The sequence below is a fragment of the Borostomias antarcticus genome (assembly GCF_949987555.1).
Source record: "Borostomias antarcticus genome assembly, chromosome: 11".
Taxonomy (NCBI): domain Eukaryota; kingdom Metazoa; phylum Chordata; class Actinopteri; order Stomiiformes; family Stomiidae; genus Borostomias; species Borostomias antarcticus.
Genome location: NC_140244.1, coordinates 11,141,575 through 11,162,005, shown reverse-complemented (window position 1 = coordinate 11,162,005; position 20,431 = coordinate 11,141,575). Strand labels below are relative to the sequence as shown.

General features: G+C 45.5%; 2 protein-coding genes across 2 annotated transcripts; one reads left to right on the top strand and one right to left on the bottom strand.

The window, feature by feature from the left end:
• The first annotated feature begins 2,055 nt into the window (after positions 1-2,055).
• Positions 2,056-7,731, top strand: wdr77 (WD repeat domain 77). Its single transcript, XM_084445216.1, has 10 exons — positions 2,056-2,356; positions 2,870-3,055; positions 4,091-4,232; positions 4,668-4,717; positions 4,878-4,948; positions 5,143-5,200; positions 5,290-5,361; positions 5,483-5,591; positions 6,141-6,209; positions 6,323-7,731. The coding sequence occupies exons 1-10, from the start codon at positions 2,248-2,250 to the stop codon at positions 6,477-6,479; spliced, it is 1,023 nt and encodes a 340-aa protein (XP_084301342.1). The 5' UTR covers positions 2,056-2,247; the 3' UTR covers positions 6,480-7,731.
• Positions 7,732-7,947: 216 nt separating this feature from the next.
• Positions 7,948-19,322, bottom strand: LOC311314917 (uncharacterized protein). Its single transcript, XM_084445448.1, is given in 6 exon segments — positions 7,948-8,963; positions 9,458-11,314; positions 11,316-11,424; positions 11,888-11,978; positions 16,446-16,540; positions 19,082-19,322. Coding segments are annotated over 6 exon segments (2,337 nt in total). The 5' UTR covers positions 19,167-19,322; the 3' UTR covers positions 7,948-8,863.
• Between the last annotated feature and the right edge of the window lie 1,109 nt (positions 19,323-20,431).

Sequence of the window (20,431 nt, the reverse complement as noted above, 5' to 3'; positions counted from 1 at the left end):
GAGACTAACATGTGTTTATATGTGATGATTCATGGTACAGGTTGATGGTTGACAGGTGTGAATGTCTGGTGATGTGTAGTGTTCTGGTCTAACAGCTGAGCTGCCATGCACCTGGCACCACCTATAATGATTAGCAAACTGAGATATTAATAACTAGTCTGAAATATTGGATGCATTTTATTATTTCTTATTTTTTAATAAACATTCTCATATTCATCATCATCATCACAATTCAAATCAATGTGAAAAGGCATCCAGTGCGGCCTAAGTTACATGGGGAGTCGCAGCCTAGCTGTGGGCTTGACTATCGCTTCATCGCCTCAGGCTCAGCATCACAGCTGCTAGCACTAGCAGGCTAATAATAAGTAGCTAGCTAACTAGCTAGAGGGCTACTGTAGCTAGTAGTAATTCGAGCTAGTGTTAGCGGTGCTAGCGTTAGCCCCAGCATCATCCTGAAAAATCTGATGGGTGAACAAAGACAGCCTTGAAAATATATTAAGAACTACACGCCACCTTTGGGGAATATGTATCTGTTTTCCTTGACCAAGTGCTTACCTTGTATCGCTTAAAATTAATTTGATGATATATTACTGAACCATTCGAGATAGCTGGTTGATCTCAGAAAAACTGTCAAACTAGCGACAATTCGGGGCAGTGTGACTTCCATAACGGTTTAAGTTTAGAACGTCGCAGTAAAAGTCTCGCGCTGTGGTGTGGTACCTTCGTGGGACCACTCATATGCAGGTGCATTCGTTTGTGGTCGGAGATGGCAAGTCGCAAGTGGCAAAATACCTACCTCCGACCTGTGTGCATTCGAGCTATAGCGAATGATATGTTGATGATATGATATTGACGTCAGCCGGCAACTGGGGGCTGAGAAACATATCCGAATTTGCGACGAGGAAGTGCGAGTTTTATTTAATAAAGCCCTATTTGTGGTCTGTCCATGAATCTGAAATAGAGACCATAATTGTACTGATTGTTCCAGTATTGAGCTAGCTGGAGTTTTTCTGCAGGTTCTCATTGAGCTACAATGTAATTCAGTTTGGCACCCGTAAATGCATTGGACAAATGATAAATGTGCTTGTCTGAGATGGGAAATGCAGGGTGTAATCTTAACAGTCTCAGTATCATCTCATGTGAAATGTATTGCAATCGGAATATTATTACATGTTGAATGCTTATGTCCAAGCCATGCCAAACATGTGTGCTCCCACGGAGGACTATGTGCAAGTCATACCAAACACCTAAAAATATTGGATTGCGATACATTTCACAGGAGCGCATTCTGAGAAATACAGTGAAATTATGGTATTGTTCATGGTAGACAGACAACATAGGGCTAAATGTCCAAAATAGCACACTACACCTTTAAAATGTGTTATTATATATATGTTTGAGATATTTAGTGGTATTTAATCAAGGTCTGTGTCAGGTAGAGCTGACTGTTGGGGACTTGTATTTTGAAAAATGTCTGCGCAACATCACAGCCTGATTGCTGCTAACTTGCACCATCATAATTGCAGGCCAGCGCTGTACTGTTTTGCATTGTAATAAGCTTTAGTTCAAACATATTTGCCACTTAACCCCTTTGCTCTTCTGTATTGATCACGCAAACATATTGTCTGTATTGCTTTATCAAATACTTACAGGAATAAATAACAGTAGGCTCATTTGCCTTGAGAAAATACGCAAAAGCAAAAGAAAAAAACTAAAGAAAATAATAACCAAAATAACGTTGGTATATTTGATGCAATATTCCTTAATCCAGTCAGTACATAGATCGATTCTGTTACAGTTTCTTGAGAATTCATGAATACAATCAAGGCATTTTATATTTGTAATGACACATTTCAGTTCAGATTCAGTAGATTACAGGCAGATGCAACACCAACCGACACCAACGGTAGTGCGCTCAAAAAAGAACAAGTGCAAACTAGCGGTGCAAAGCGCGTGAAACCTGGAAGCGGAAGTTTGGCTTCACACATGCCGTTGTTTGATATCTCTGCTCCCCGCGGTCCATTCATTGATCCCGTTCAGCATTAGCAGGCTAGCGCTTACCACGCCGTGTCTCTGCAAGTCTTCTATATATAGTGGTAGAGTGCTTCTTCGCTCAGTTTGCTGGCTAGCTGTCTTGCCTTTTGAAAGGAGAAAGATTCCGCATCGCAGAGACTCAAGTAGTAAGCTAACGTTAGCTAGCTAGTGCTACCTGCCGTGAAGAATCAAGAGGACCTTGGCAACGTCTGGATGAAAAGTACAGTGAATACCAACATGATTAAAGAAAACCGATGGAATATACCCCCCAATGCACCTGCGTGTATGGAGAAACATTTGGACTCTGCGCACTATAGGGCAGGTAAAGAAGCGCAACAGCTAACGGGCTAGCTTCTATACACGTGTAGCTAGCTAACGCTGTCTGTAAGTTACATGACTCTTAGCTAGCTAGCTAGCTAGCTATACCTTGGCCCTAATATGAATTCGTGGATTTCAAATGTAGTCCTAGACCTGCCATGTTGGGGACCAACACAGGTGTTTCAAATGAATGAATTAGTTCTACTGCATAGAATTCTATGAAGTAGAGCCAATCAGATAAATTGAAACACCTGTGTTGGTCCCCAATATAGCTGGTCTAGGACTACATTTGAAACGCATGAATAAGCAAATTCATGGACCAGGTTTAGAGCTTTGTGATTTGTTAGGGTCGATGGATAATAATCTGCACTGGTGTCAAACCGCTGCCTGCAATCAAGTCACCAGCAGGGCGCGCACAGGCGCCGTCCCCCCGTCTGTCTGCTGATGTAGCTCGGAAGAATGGCTAGCTAGGATTTACATACAGTTAAATGACACTTGTCTGCTTTTCCTCCCCCAGATGGCACACTGTTACTCGGGGCCTCCAGTCTCACCGGCAGATGCTGGCTGGGGTCCATTTGGGTGTACAGTGACCCAAAGCAGTCTCCCAATGAAGGTTTCTGCAAGGCTGGCGTCCAAACAGAGGCTGGGGTTACAGAGGCCAAGTGGCTGTCTGAGAGGGCCGTCCTTGTTGCGTCTGACTCTGGTAATCAATAATAAGGTCTACCTCTATCTACTGAGGTATTCTCTTTTAAGTGCAGTTGTAACCTATTGTCTTGGGTTGCACTGATAGTCAGACAAATATATAGATAGATACTTTAATGATTCCCCTATGGGGAAATTTGGAGTTTCAGCAGTGGAAAAGAATTACAGCAAGGTTGGAAAAAGAGGAAGCATAAAAAAAGAGGAAGCACAGGAACTATAATATCCAACCCTGTACAGCTTGTGAGGTATAGAATACAATAAAAACATGTACTGTACAGTATATACATCCAGTCTGTATAAATAGATATGTCTAGGAGTACACATATATACATGCATACATCCAGGCTGTATACATACATTCATACATACATACATGCATACATACTAGGGCTGCACGATTATGACAAAAAATAATTATTGAGATTATTTGCTTCAAAATGGTAATTGCGATTAATAATTACGATTCATATTTAATATACTATTAATATATAATAACCAAAATGCTCCCAAATCACGGACGTTGTTCCCTTTCTTGCTACTAACTCACTGACCTCGTTTTCGCTCATTTTTTCACTACTCACGGCTGCGGGTACTCTTGTGACACTTGTCTTGACCTACTGCTATCTGTCTTCTCAGTGAAATTTCTGCGCACAGCGCACTCAGCGGGAACGCATGTGATTGGTCGGACAGCATAAGCGCCTGTGATTCGTCCGTGTAGTCCTACCACACTCAATTCAAAGAAAAAATATTAATCATATTAATTGCGGTCTTTTGCGATTAGTTAATCGCAGAGGTCATAATCGCGATTTCGATTAATTCACGATTAATTGTGCAGCCCTAATACATACATGCATGCATACATACATACATACATACATACATACATGCATACATACACACACACATACACACACCTATCTTCAACACAATTAGGCACTGTTTGGGTTAAAGGGCTAGTGTCTTCACCAATTGTTGTGATTGTGCAGTGTGGATTAGGGTATGGGTCAGTATGGGTTTATACATCTTCTCGGTGCAGGCGCGGTGGAGCTGTGGGACTTGGCGGAGGACGAGCACCTGCTGGTGAACCGGTTCAGCAAACATGAACACGACCACATCGTCACCAGCATCAGCTCCACCGCCACGGCCAGTCACGCAGTCAGCGGCAGCATGGACTGCAGGTAAGACCCCCAGCAACACGCGCACACACGCATGCACGCACACACACAGATTTCATGTACAGTACACTAATTCAGCCATGTACAGACCATTGATACGACATTGTTCATCAGGTGGAAAAGGGATATTACTGTGGATTAACCCATGTAGTCTACTTTAATTTGTTTGTTTGTTCAAAACTGCTCAAGGGCCCTTCTACTTTTCACACAGAGTATGTAAAGCTCCTGGAGTTAAATACTATGCACATAAAATGAACAACATTTCATATATTCCTGAAGATATAAATACAATGTTTCCACTCCTTCATTACCACAAAGGAACATGCATTATGGGTGGGGTACATTGTTTGCTGTTTACATCTGGCTTGTTTGTTTGATTGTTTGCTGTTTACAGCTGGCTTGTTTTCTTCAGTGGCTCTCCTCTGCTCTTGTCTACAGGATCAAAGTCTGGGACCTCAGTCAGGAGGTGGTGGTCAGCACATACAGCGGTGAGTCAGCCGAACGTAACTCTAGGATCATCTGAGGGCGTGTAGAGCCTTTGACCACCACCACAATTAATACATTAACTTTAAATTGCAACATTTAGGCGTTTATCAGCCGCACTGACAGCCTGTCTAATAAAGTGCAGCCTCTCTGCTCCTCCCCCAGCCCATTCCATGCCAGTCATCTGTGTGTCCTGTAGCCCAGCAGAAGACTCCCTGTTCCTCTCCTGTGGCGAGGTGAGAACCATGATGGACCAATGTTGTAATAAATTGCATGAATCAGCGTTATGAAATGACTTTAAAAGCACAGCACATACATAAGACTGAGTACCACAATGTTATATACACGGAATTAGCATTTCAAGCTGTATGAGATGTGTCAAGGCCCTTGACCGCCCCTCACCGACGTGTCCCCCTTCTGCTCCTGACAGGATGGCCGCCTGCTGCTGTGGGACCGCAGGAAACCCTCCAAACCAGCCTCTAGGATCGGTGAGCACGGGCGGACCAGTCTGCACCGCAGCACGCCTACACCGAACTGGGATTCCCTTTAACCCAGAACCCATTTGATTTTTCCTCAGACGTGGAGTCGCCCAGCTGTTGCCCTACGTCGGTGACCTGGCACCCTCACCAAAGAAACACCATCGTCTACGGTAAGGATCTACGGTGGAATGCACCACGTTTCCCATGGTGGGGCCACTGCCAATGTTGTCTGATTTGATTTCAGTACTATCCTTGGGATGGTGTTCAGTGTTGTTCTGTGTTGGACTCCAGGCGATGAGCTGGGGAGAGTGACGGTGAGAGACGTCCAGGGAACAGAGCGTGGCCAGACACACAGCCTCCACAGCCGAAGGGTCTCAGGGCTCGCCTTCTCCTCACACAGGTACACACCACACACACACACACACACACACACACACACACACACACACACGGTCTCTGGGCTAGCCTTCTCACATAGGTACACACTGCCTCACACACACACACAGCCACAGAGTCTCTGGGCTAGCCTTCTCCTCACACAGGTACACACCGCCTCACACACACACACACACACACACACAACTGGAACTACAGTCACACAGTCTCAAAATGCAGTCAACCTATTACTGTAATTACCCCAAACCTTACCGTAATTACCCTCTGAGATCTATACAGTACTATCTCTGCCTTCCTTCCCACCTACCCGCCTACCTACCCGCCCGCCCACCTACCTACCTCCCTCTTTACCTACCCTTCTACCTACCTACCTCCCTACCAACCTCCATCTTGACCTACCCGCCTACCTACCTACCCACCTTCCTACCTACCTATTCCCACCTACCTACCTATTCCTACCTACCTACCTACCTATGCTTTTCCTGGCCTCAACACATGAATGTTTTCTCTGTCAGACTCAACCAACAATGCAACCTCTTTCCTTGTCCCTCAGTGTCCCCATGCTGGCCTCCATCAGCGACGACTGCTCTCTGGCCGTGATGAATTCTGAGCACAGAGAAATGTAAGTACCACTGACTTGACGTTGTGAAACCATAACAAAAAGTTTAATAATGCCCATGCTAACATGATGACACAGCAAAGTCACTCACCAGTCTCCACCCCTCCTCCTCCCAGCTTCAGGGACAGGAGACACCAGGACTTTGTCCGGGGTGTATGCTGGCTCCCCGGGGGCTCTGACTCTCTCACCACCGTGGGCTGGGACCACCAGGTTCTCCACCACACTGTGGGAGCGGTCGCACCAGCCAACGGGGCCTCCGCACCCCAACCGTAGGCCCACCGGCCAGGGGTAGGGCTGGGGGACAGTTAACCGCTTGAAGAATAGAGATTTTCACCAGTTGTTTTTGTTTTTGAGGTGAGGGGGCTCCTGTTATGATAGCTGTTCCCTAGCTGTTCTGTGCCCTGGACCCTACTGGCCATTCATTTGGAGGGGCAGTTTTCACCCGTCTAGGTCTCAATTTATCCTATGGCCTTAATGCAGCGGACACTACAACACCCCCCCCCCCACACACACACACACACACGCACACACACACACAAAAACAGAAGAAATATCTGAAATATAGCTATTATTCACATTTCCAACGGTGCCAAATCAGCAATACTGACAGAAGGACAATGTCTTTGAACAGTGTGGAGCAGCGTCCCGTGAGCTGCTGGACAGTGTGGAGCACCTGGCACCTTCTCAGGCTCATCCGGTTCAAAGGCTCTGTGGGAATTGACTCGCAACGAAGGCTAGTCCTAAAATCTATTTTTGCTGTCACCATTTGAGATGAAAAGTCACCGGAACTGACTGACGCCACCCCTGCTACACACACACACACACAGACCCCGCCCCTGCTACACACACACAGACCTACACTTCACTTGTTGCGTGTGCTGCTAGTTTTGTTTGTGGTTAAAAGAGGGGGCACCCTACCACCCTAAAAGAGGGGGCACCCTACCAAACGCTCCAGAATTACAACCGACTGAATGAAAATGTCCCTAAATAAAGAGTTACCGTTTGTAGCACTTTGGGACCAAGATTTGGCAAAACATTGAAGATTGATAAGTATGCAAAGACGAGTGCACAGTGCCTCTGAAACCCCCCGTACCTGTAACCCCAGAGGACAGCCCAGCCGGAGCCCCAGCCAGGTCACATGGTGTAACGGTCTGGCACAAGTGTGAATGAACTACTGGCGCTGGACCCACTGTAACAGGATTACGTGGTGGACAGGACTAGACAACTGCAGATAAATTGGTACTATGGCTTATCCATGGATTCAGATATAATAACACAGTGGATTTAAATAAGTGTACTCTAGTATACCCAGCCACGTAACCACCATAGATGTGTGTGAAGTCAGACATTTATAATCCTTGAGACCGCAACATTATAAAATGTCTGTCTTTTGACAAAGAATGTAAACATGACACTTGGTTGAGTCCTAACTTCCATTCGGCATTTTCCCTGCCCCTCCCACTGCTCTGCTTGGTTTGGTGTTTTCAACTCTCACATGCATTTGAGGGTTTTAACTTCTCTTTGACGATTGTATTCTGTGTACACACCTGGTGTTGTCTGAAAGTCTGAGGAGTGCAACTTCACCTGTAATCTGTTTCTCCATCCTTCAATAAAGATGGCGTCTGTACTGTGGCCACATTATTACACTGGTTGTTGTTGGCATCTTCACTGGAACATTGGACAACAGTCGGTGCAAATCAACTCAAGATTTGACTTTTATTACCTGATGTCATATTACAGATTACAAGTACACAAATGCTTGCTGCACTAAATATACACAATAAAAGGCTGGTACTACTACTAAGTCTTATGACCTTGCATGTGGATATATTAATATATTAATAATTGTAATTAAAGAAACAAATATATATTTACTTTTGTAGGTGAATTGTTGATATACTGTAGCAAAGAACAATAAATATGAGAAAGATTGTAAAAACCGGTTGGGATCAAATTCTCCCCCTCCAGTCATGTGACTAGGGTTTGATTCGCTGACCTTTAGTTTGCTTCTCTTACAAAACATTTTCTGGCTTGAGTACACAATTCAAGGTAACATAGAATGTTTTAAAATTAAGAAACCATTCTGCTCATTTGTCGTGAGTCATTTTACTACTTGCTTACATAGTTATGTTACTCTATACTGTATAAAGCAACTCTTCAATAGATTCATAAAACATTTCTGATTATATGCATACGCTTACCAAACTTTCATCTTTCGGGAGACAGCCTTGGTTAGAAAAGCCAGGCTAACACCTCTCTTTATAAAAACCACAAACATATGCCTCGTTAGTGACATTGAATCTGAGAACCTGTCGTTCAAGCAAGGCAATGTGTAATTATACACTGATAAAGCAGCACCAGCCAAGGATATTGCAAGCAGCAACCCAAGTATTGACCACCCACTTTGTAGAATTTGGCACTTGGACAAGAGGCAACATATATTTTTGACCCAATGCTGAACCAAGATTAAGCAACATGCTCAGAATCCTTTTAATAGCTCAATCTCTCCAGTGGTTTGGTGAATCCTCTTCAAAAGTGCATTTGGTTCATTGGTTATAGTGCTTTCTCCCGATTGCACTTCATTATGGTGACTACACATAGCATATATATTGTATATCCACAAAGGATTAGCATGCAGAGATCAGTTTGTAGAATCTTCATGAAGATTCTCCTTTGCTGACTAGTGTGATTGGTTGTTTGGTTCCAGGTCGCACAATAAAAGTCATGCCATGTGGCGGTTTTGACTGTTGTCCATCGCTGTAAAACAAAAGAAAAAAAACAGGAAACATTAAGAAAAATCAGCGTTGTCTAGCTCAAATGTTGCTCAAGACTGAAATCTAGATTCATTGCCCAGTTATCCTGGCACACTAGCGAAATATCCTTGACAACTAAATATCCTTGAAATAGACCTGTGTATTTGAAATAGACCTGTGAATTTGAAATACACCTGTGTATTTGAAATAGACCTGTGTATTTGAAATAGACCTGTGTATTTGAAATAGACCTGTGTATTTGAAATAGGCCTGTGTATTTGAAATAGACCTGTGTATTTGAAATAGACCTGTGTATTTGTAATAGACCTGTGTATTTGAAATAGACCTGTGTATTTGAAATAGACCTGTGTATTTGAAATAGACCTGTGTATTTGTAATAGACCTGTGTATTTGTATCTTAATAACGCCATTATACCACTCTGTAAACAAAACGGTGAGTTCAACCAGACAACAAATCTGTGATTTTTCCGGTCTTACCTGGCGGCAACCTTTGATGACGAATCAAGAGCTTTTTTTGCGATCTTGTTCTCCAGTTCTCGCATGTCCAGGCCTTGTGTCTGAGTGGGCGGAGCTGAACTCTTGGTCTTGAGGGTGAGCGCTGGGGCAGCGGCTCTGGGAATTGCAGGGACCACGGTCTCCTCGTCAGACAGGGGGGACCCCCAGTCGTCGGAGCCGGCGGCCTCAGGCTCCCTCCGTGGCACGCTCATCCTGCCGTCCATCTCCAGCATCTTCTTCTGCAGGATGCTGAGCAGGGTGGCCTGGCTGGCCGACAGCGAGGACGGGGCAGGCGGGGACGGCCTGGGCCTGGTCTGGACCGGCAGCTTGGGTCTGACGTCCATGACAGGCGGTGGGAGCTTGGGAGGGCTGGGGGGCTTGGGTTTGGTTGGCGGGGGTATGGGAGTTTTGGCGGGAGGGACAGGGGAGGCAGGAGGGACAGGGGAGGCGGCTGGGGGCGGGGTTGGGGGAGGCGGGGCCGTCTTCGAGGGAGGGTCCGGTGCAGGCGAGCTGGGTGGAGATTCCACGACCTCGTCGTCAAAGTTGGCGAATTCCGGAGGGGGAGGGAGTAAGGGCATACACAGGTCCTCCCCGTTCTCTTCATCGCGGACACAGTCGCCTCGCTCCGGACCCTGCCCGGAGGATTGCAGGACTGGCATCGCAGGGAGCGTCTTCTCCACGGCCCGGGCAGGTTCTGGAGTCTGGAGCCTCACCACAGGCTCGATGGGAACCACAGACCTCGGTCTCTCCTGGGGTCTCTCCTTGGGTCTCTCCTGCAGAGAGGAGGATGAGCTGGACCTGGGGATGACGGTGAAGGAGTTGGGGCTGGACTCGCTGGGCAGGATGCTGGCAGTGGACTCCTGCTCACTCCTAGTGCTGTTCTCCCAGGAAAGAGACGACCTGTGCTTCTCTCTCTCCTTAGCCGCCATAAGAAGAGCCAGCGGGGAGGCCGCAACACCCTCCCTCGCCACAGTGACCTCGCCAGCCTTTAGATGGCGTAGTTTGCGGTCAAGTAAGGGACTGTACTTAAGAGTTCGACCTGGAGATTCTTCCAGCTTGATCTGGTCAGCCGTTGGGGCGACAGGAGATGCCCTCTGAAGGTTGGGGGAACCTTGTGGAGGAGTTGGGGTAGGTCGGTTTACTTCCTGCTGTGCTGCTATCAGAACAGTCTCCTCCTTGGTCTGGGACGTGGGTGGTCGGACGGGAAGGCTAGCCTGTAGGTTCCTTTGTAAGTCTTGGAGGTCTTTCTCTATCTCGGGGCCAGAGCTGTTCCTGAAAGCCGGCTTGGCGTTCCCATCGACTTGGAGAGGAACGACGACCGAGTCGCCTGAACTGGAGTCCTCCAGGAATAGGATCTGGTGGGGCCTCTTCTCCCGGTCCACCTTGGCACCCAGGATAGAGGACTTGGGGACGCTGTAGAGCTTGGCGGTGTTCTGGGGATTGAAGCTAGAGGGGGTGCTGGTTTGGGGAAGGGGGGCTGGGGCAGGGCCCAGCGGGGGTCCGTCCAGGATGGAGATAGAGGACAGCCTGGTGGGCTTCGGAGGGGGTGTCTTCTGGGTCTTCTGGGGGGGGTGTGGTGGGATGAACTGGGGGCACTCTGAAACATCGGGGGCGAAGACTGGAGGGGGAGTAGAGATGGGTATAGAACACGTGGAGGCACTGGAGGAAGTGGACGGGGGCTTAGGAGGAGCCATTGGTGGGGGTCTGAGGAAGGCCAGGGCCTCCTGGTCAGAGAGAGCCAGGGAGGGAGGTTTAGGTGGGGCCATGGAGGGAGGCTGAAGGGCCGCCAGGTCAGGAACATCCAGGTCCCCCAGGAAGTCGGGCGGTGGGGGGATGAATGGCGGGGGGGGGCGGGGGCGCCACGGAGGGGGGAGGAGGTATTAGGATCTCCCCCTCCACTAGGTCTGATACAGACATAGCTGATCCATTGGACAACCGGTCTCCATTAACTATAGAGGAAAAGAGAGAGAGAGAGATGGAGAGAGACAGAAACACCTGCATTAATCATTGCTATAAAATTATGTTACAAAAGATGAGATATAACGTCCATAATTATTTAACTTTCGGTCATGGTTAATCACATTTGTAACGAAACTTTTAAAGTCTTTGGAAACCTTGAAAAAATGTGTTCCCTCCCATTCTGCAAACATTCTTGCTATTGATTACAGATGCTCGGATTACGTGTTATTGTGCAATATCTTTGGTCAAACATTTACCGGTCCTGCGTGGATTTTAATCCCTTAATTCGAAGCACACATTTATTGTTTGTGCTGATCTTTGATCAGTCAACTTGTCTGTCTGAAACCAACACAAACGTTCAGGCCCTTAGGCATGTGAGTTATTGAACTTAGCTTAGCGATGGATGGTAAACACAAGATGCATGTTTGAGGTGGTTAGGGAGGTGACCCTCACCTGCGCCGTTGAACCTTGGTCCATTCAGAGAGGGGAGGGGAGGCACCGTGGGTGTTGGGACAGCAAACCCTTGCACAATGTCGGAAGACGCCTGTGGGAAATAAAGACAAAAACAGACTCAGAACATTTTAACCCTTAGCTCTGATTTGCTAACTTGACACGCCAAATGGTTTGCTTCACATAACTGTCTGGGAACTCTCCATTGGAAACTGTTTGGAAAAGGGCAGGCACTTTCAAAAATACTTGCCAGGTGATTGGAAGAACCATCTGTCCATCACTGTCAGTCACACGCTAACTTCAACCACTCCTTGCTGACATAAACCCGCCCAGTGTAGTTATTTGCATTTCAAATTCCAACAGCCATCGCTGGTTGGCAAGATCGTTTTCTGATCTGGCACAAACAGATCTCTATAGAGAATATCCAGACAGATTTGCCATCTTAAATGGTGTTGAGAGACTTTAAGATGTAATGCATCATCCCCGACATGGGCAGCAGCAGTGAGTAGGCTAAACAAAGCAGAGAGCGCCGATTCGCCGGTAGAAGAAGACAGTCGATGCGCTGTGGATATAAAACATTTAAGTGTACAAATTTGCCTTTTATTTAAAAGGTGGGGGACTACAAACTGTAGCGACTTAGGAGAAAAGGCTTTCATCTTTCCAACGATGTGTTTACTTTGGTGAGTAACGAAACGGTTTTGTCTGTAGACTCGGACGACCGGGCCGATGAAGCGCTTTCATAGGCAAATTACATTGAGAGTAACAGGGCGTTATCCGTAGGATATCACCCTGGACCAGGTCTAGCCTCCACTCTGCCTGCTGAGAGCCAAGTCATCTGTCTTCAACGGCTTATATGTTAGAGTGAACAAACCTGTTTTGTGCCTGTGATGCGCCTTGAAAAAGGTTAGCACGTTTGTTGTGTGTGATGACACCACTGACAAAAAAACTGCTAATGAACTTAAAACAGCCCCCAAATAATTCAAGTGATGTTCATTTACAACAAGATGAAGGCCAACATATGGAAAAGCCTTTTCCTTGTCAAAATTCCTTTCTAGTCAAAACATTGTCTGGACTCAATGAGAACTACAGGACTGGGAACTGGAGACGTAAAGCTCATCTTTGCATAATTCTTAACTACAGCCTTGACTGATCCTATTTAGAGCCCATCAGGCTGGTCTGATCCCAGCAGGCAGCACCGCTCAACGCTCCTCACGTCAGCAAGCGGGCACCACTCCCTCAGAGAAAGAGCCCTGCCATCTCTCTCTCACACACACATATACACATACACACATACACAGCGTCTAGCACACACACACATACACACACACAGCCAGCCTCTAGCACACACACACACACACACACACACACACACACACACAGCCTCTCGCTCGCACACACACACACAAACACACACACACAAACACAGACACACACACAGTCTGAGCCTGGTTATATAAACAACACAGTTGTTGACGCAACACTAGGCTGGCAGCCTGAACAATCACATATCCCAGGTAATCAAATCACATATTTTCCATTTCAGAAACCCTTCAGTAGACTTCCTGAGGGCCCAATGCTGCCAGAGCAAATGAAGGTGAAAATCATACCTCTTTCTGTCGCCATTAAACTCTAATCAAATACTGTTTGCTTGTGTTACTGAAGGTTAAAGTCACCAAGTACAGGTACTTGTTTGGTTTTTCCTTCATAGAACAGTCACAAGGTACTGTACACACAATACCCAGAATCCCAGGCAGCCCTCTCTGAGGCCTGTGAAGAGAAACAGAAACAAGAGCGCCCCTTTCTCTAAAACCGAAATTAACCTCTATTTCAACCAGGCCAGGTCCAGACTGGCTTATGTGCGTGGCTGGCTTGTTTCTGTTCAGGACTGGTAGGACAGAAGCTAGTCATGCCACTGAAATACTGTAGCTGTGAATTGAAATGACATAAAATAATGTCTGATAAATTAAGATACGTCTTGTCTCCTGGACACATCAGTTCCAATGCTTCCAATGCTAATCCAGCACAATAAGAGCGAGATAGCCAGTTAGCTCATGAGCTCACAACAACTAGCAGCAGCTTCCATAACATCAGTGGCTAAAGCAGTTACACTGATGATTCCTGTAACGTTAGCTATTTTGCTGCAACTGGTTCAACTTCTGTTTCTGGACAAAGGTAAGGGATAAACCCAGATAACACAAAGCTAGCGGACCTACAGCAGGTCCCCGATGGACGAGCTGGCAGACCTCTGGCGGGTTCCTGGCCATTTGCACATTGAATGGCAAGCGGACCTCTGGCGGATTAGCGTCAGGGACAGCGGTCCGCTAGTAATCGGAAATGCTCCCGCTATTGCTCCACCACCATTCCACCGGTAGTTTATTGTCTATATCCTAGGCCCATTGGCCCTAGGCTTAAGAATTTATAATGCTAAATTAACTTACTCTAAACATTTACCTGGTAAATACATGCAAAGTATACCTCATATATAATGGGTAATTACTGAGACACCTATACTGTATCATTTCAAAACAGGAGTATTTCATTCAGTATGTTCAATTACTGCACATGAATTCAATAACTGACATAGCACCACCAGGTAACCACATTTTTACATAACTTCTATAACATCCAGTGACAAACACAAATGACAAATCACAATGCTCATATTTATTAAAATGCTTTGAATTATATTAATTATAACTGGATCCACTCAGGAATCTGGGAGTGGTACCAAGAACAGGAGGAGCAGAAAACAAAACACAGAGTTGCATACACAGAGAAACATAACAGTAAGCGTAGTCTAGCAAGTCTAGTATATCAATAGGACTTGTAATTGGTCACTTAATTGGTCACCCAGTTTCTGCAATCAGTTCGACACAGTTAATTCATCTGCAAAACAGACTGTACATTTCCTTAAAAATAAAAAATAAACGTTTTGTTCCCATGGGATCTCTCCCATCCGTCTGAAAAAAGGAGGCAGAGAGGAGAGGAAGAAAGGTCGTGGCTAAAGTTAGGAATCAAACAGGCTCATGCTCAACTGGTTATCGAACCCATGATCTTCCGCATGGGAGTCGGGCGCTTTATCCACTACACTACCGAGGAACTTGAAAGTGCACAATGTCAATGGAAATAGTGTATTTATTTTGGTGTGCTGCCTCTTATGGTGGCAACATAGAAATGCAGGTCAACAACGGGACGGAGGGAAAGAGGGAGGGAGTGACAACCCGACAAATGCTATCTATGGTGCGCTGGCTTACAGCCGTGCACAAAAACAGGGAACGGAACCAGAACACCTGCCTGTGATGTCATCCCGCTACATCCCGTGATCATTAACAGCAGAGACATTTCACAACAGGCCATCAGGGTGGGGCCCGTCTTATGTTCTCATCCAGTTTGATTCCTGTCTTGTGTCCTAACTTTTTCTGTGACTGTGAATCACAGCATTCCCAGCCCTGTGCTGCTGGGTGTGTCACACATGCCAGAGGAGCAGTCGACACATACGACACTCCCTGTTCTTAGACTTATTAATAATACATTCTGAAGTATTTATTATTTCACAACGTCACGGAAGCCCTGGACATTCAGTAACATTTCATTGGGTCAACATGAGCAAACTGCTTGGAAGCAAGGAGTCAATGGGGAAGTTGTTGGCTAAGATGCTAAATGGTAAATGGACTGCACTAACATACTGTAGTGCTTTTATCCAAAGCGCTTCACAATGGCCTCTCATTCACCCACCAGTGGCGGCAGCTGCTATGCAAGGTGTCAGCCTGCTCAATGGGAGCAATTTGGGGTTCAGAGTCTTGCCCAAGGACACTTCCAACATGTGGACAGGAGGAGCCGGGATTCGAACCGCCTACCCTACGACTCACTCTACCTCCTGAGCCACAGCCGCCCTGAAACAATAAAACAATAAAACTGTTGTGGTTCCCATGAGTTAGGTGGTCTGTCTAGCCTGCGCGTGATGACAGGGTTAGGACAGCCCTTCTGCTCTGCATATGAACAGGCCGTTCAAGTGCTCGGCAGGTTAGAAAGTGATGTTGTCAAGCTGATGGGCTGGGAGTGATGGATGAGTGTCGCAGTCACACAGAGATCAATGATTACAGGAACGCCGCCCCTCTTCAGGCAAGACGTCTTTTCTTACAGGAACTTTAAAAAGCCGGTTGGAAAAGAATGCTCAGGGCAGCTAGCTAGCTGTGATGCAAGCGAAAAGAGCGTGCGAGTTATTGATCTATGTATGTTATCATGTTATTTTACGTTAATAGACTGCTAAGCATGTCATGGCCTGTAAGTACTTGATACAGCCCTAAAAACAAAAACTCAAAATGAGCATTCTAAAGATGATGTTAGGGAGAATCAGCACGCTGCTCCAACTGCAGGTGGAAAGTTTACATTTCACTAAAACTCTTCTCTCTGAAAATAATATTACTGTCTGTTGAATATGTTTGAATAAAAAACTTTAATGACAAAAAAAACAAAACTCTTCTCTCGTCACTTTTCACAGCCTCATTGTGTTCATGCTCCCAAGCGTTGTTCACGCGGACCGGACCGGACCGGGTCTTACCGCAAAGTGCTTGACGGTGGGCCTGGCCCGCACCTTGGCGGTGCCCGACTCTGGGATGGCAGACGCATCCAGCATCAGCTCCAGCGGCTTGTCATCTGAAAAGTAAACAAATAAACACAACAACCCGTTAGTCTGCAGTACAGGCCTAAGGCATCGCCACCGCAGCCTCTAACACTGGGACCAACCTGGATCAAATATGTTCAAAGTGGTTTTTTGATACACCTTGTGGTGCAACCTGGACACGTGGTCAGTGATGGAACCGGGGTCATGGGGTGTTTCAGGTCTTATCATCAGACACCCTCTCCCGTGCGACCCGGCTGGGGGTGATCAGGCCCTGACTTGTGTCCAGGTAGCACACTACGACGCGCATACATGTCTAACATAAATGTCTAACATAAATGTCTAACATAAATGTCTAACATACAATGCCTAACATGAAATTACAACTAACAGGCCACCACTCCATTCAAACAGTCCATCAGCATATTTCAGTAATGAGTTTTCAGTCTAGTGACAGTACAAAGCTGTGTTATTACATGCTGTCAGAGGTGAAGAGATATGTTGTCATGCGTTGCTTTCCAGTCTCCCTCATCGACTATTATGTAACTCTAAACAGTGTGTGCTTACTCTCTCTCTCTCACATGGTATTCTTTTGTCGCTAGCAAAAAGGACTGTTGGCTGCTAAAGAGTTCATTCTCATCAGTCTAGAGCTTATGTTCCACCAACTGTGTTTAAGGTAATTGTGCGGTAGGCTAGTTCTGTGTGGTGTTTCCATCTCGTCTGTGAAACGTGTCAGTGTGACTGACAGCATGTAGCATCTGGCAATTATGGTGATCCAACTGTCCCTTCTCACTTCATTTTTGTTTTACTGCAGCCAGATAGAATATCCTCTCTCAAGCCTCTTGGTGAAATGTGAGCAGTGGGTCAGTGGCCTGTCAGACCTGTCAGAGGGTTTGCAGTTTGTCGTAACTATCAACGTGTCATTCTAGACGTGACTTCCTATTGGTGGGTTGTTATAGCAATGACACTGCCAAACACAGACATGATGACAGATGAAGCCCGTTTCACTACTACTGACTAATACTACCACAAACTACTCTTTTCAGGCCTAACTGTAACTGTCCTGTAGGCTGAATCACCAGCTTATAGACGTACAGTACAGTACACAGTGCACATACAGTAAGCTAAAATGCTTTCAGGGAAAACATGGAATAGAGTAGGAGTGAACTCAACCTGCTAGGCCAGTGTTTGTAAAGAACTAAGTTTCCTTTGCCCTTCAGCCTGGTCAGTCAACAACAATATCGAGTGACTGTCACATAACCGACGAATGTGAGAACTTAAAATGCACACCCTGAGGTCCTCTCAAACCCAGGACCAAGAGACGTGGAGAGGCAGCTTTCTGTTTTTATGCCCCTAGCCTCTGGAATACTTGGAGAACTTAAGAATGGCTGAAACTGTGGAGATTTTAAGACATACTTTTAAAATCTAGCTTTTATCTGGTAGTTTTACTTAATATATTTAAAATATTTTTGATTTTAAACTGTTAAATGTATGTATTGCTTTTCAATCAGGTATTGTCTGTTTCTATTGTGTACTGTTTACCTGACTTGACTGAGTGAAAAATGTATATGGTTAGTCTGTAGGGCTTGGGTTATACTGAGTGAAACGTTGATATAGTTAGTCTGTAGGGCTTGGGTATTGGGTTATGTGCTTTATGCTGTCAAGCTCAAAGACCTCCAGGAATTCTACAGAGGACCCCAAGGTGCCAACAACAGCAACTTTGGATAAATGTTGTTTGTTGCCAGTAAAAATGTACTTTAAACGGGTTTAAACTTATTCAGCAACATGTATTAAATCAACTATAATGTATTATACAACCATGCACTGGTGACAAATCTGGGGTTATTTCACAAAGACATTTCCCTACTGAGCACAGCTGGCTGATTTGAATACACAAATGCCATCATCTTGTTAACACATCCTCCTTCTTGTCTGGACTCATCAAAAGCCAAGTTGAGTGACCTTTATGCAAAATATGTGTTTGTGACCTATATTGTTTATAAAACATCTGTCTCCTCTGAAGCTGAAACAAGGGGACAACAGGACTAGACCTGCAGACATGATCAAATAAAGGAGGCGACAAATACTCTAATAATGTCATAGAATAATGCCATTGTAATAACATGACATGGAAAATCATCATAAATCTTGTCATTCCAACAACTTTCCTATAACCTTATATTAATGTCACACACTGTCAGAGTCAAAGACAGAGGTCCTTCTGTATTTATAATCTGTCATTTACCGCAGGCAATTTGGCAGAGCCGTCTATAGCCTGTTAGCACGTAGCAGGCGAACCATCATCATTATCATAGGTGGATTAGCCTACATGCTTATTGTTACAATTATACACACTAGTGCGTATATATAGACCTAGTACTATTTATACATGCCATCTCTTGCCTTAAATTGAATTGCAAGGGATTACAAGGCTATTTAGGCCTACCCTCATTTTGCTTAAATAGCTTCAGTTGCCTCTACAGTATCTTCAAGTGCAAAGGTCGGTCGCGAGAAAAACTGGAAATTTGGAAAGAAAGAACATTAATTTAATCTGACTGTAAAACGGTAACACTCACCGATCTCCTGCTGGTTGATTTTTATTTTGGTGTCGAAGAGAGATTGGTTCTTTCGACCCAAGAAATTCAACGATCCCTTTTTCATGTTTATGTCCTACAGGGGTTAAACTCCAGAAGAATATAGGCTAGTTGAGTTAACACATGTTGTTAATCTGACATTTCTCACTAGCCAGGGATAGGGTTAAATAAATATCAACCTCATTCGGCTTCTGCCACACGCAACAGGTGAGCTACCTGTACAGCCCTTAGCTATCGCAGATTGTCACTGAATTGGTGTAAACTTCGAGGAAGAGAAAATGGCACCTGCCCCCGCCTACTCCTTTTTTACTGTGCCTCCCTCTTTTGTGCGCCGACAGGTGAAGCAGAGAAGCACATTCACTTCCAAACACGCCTGCCAAGAAACGCACACTCCTTCATACCCATTGTATTGTATAGTATGACCGCGACATTCCAACATTAATCACATGAGTCTTGAACCGTCCTGTCATTCCTCCTCCTGAGTCACAGTGTTGAAGTAACTTTCACATCCGCTGTCCAGCTCCTGTGGGCCTGTTAAAGGCCTGCTTTAGTGACCTGCCTGAGCGATGCGTTTGTATGGTGATCAGGTCTGCTCCAACTGACCCTAAAGCCTAATTTGATCTGCAAACATGGTCATGGCCGAGAAGATCAATGAGTGTGTGAGAGAGGGGGTGTAACGTGGTATTCTTGTTTTAATGTTTATTATTCGTCTCCTGTCGTTGGTTCAGTAGGAGGGAGATCGATGTCTGTATAGTGACACTTGTTTGTGTATCTGCCTCAATGGCATAACGTAAGGAGGCGACATGTGACCTACTGTAAGCAGGCTAATGCAAAAATGAGATGAGAGGATGGACTAAGCGGATTACGAATCCTCTCACTCCGTGGGTCGACTGTACGTGCACATATAACACACACATGACTAAAGCGCAGGTCAAGACAGGGTCAGTGACTTGACCCACACTAACCGCCCTGACTTGAAGGGATTGGCATGGGGCAGGTAGCAGCTGACATCACTGTTTTAATAGGACTCCATTTAAAAACTCAAAAAATATATACTGTAGGGCATTTGGCTCATTGAAACACAAACAGACTGTAAATAATAGAAAATGCTATTTGCTTATGGCTGCTTTATAGAGGTACCCTGTATCTCAGAAATGGGCAGACAGGCAGGCAGGCAGACAGATACGTTCAGAGATGGACAAAGATACATCAAAATGTGTTACAAAATACCCCTAAAATAAATGTATCAAAATACCAGGCCAGGTCCAGCCTGGCTTTGGATGGGGCTGGCTTGTTTCTCTTAAAGGAGTAGTAAAGGGAAAATGCATGTTT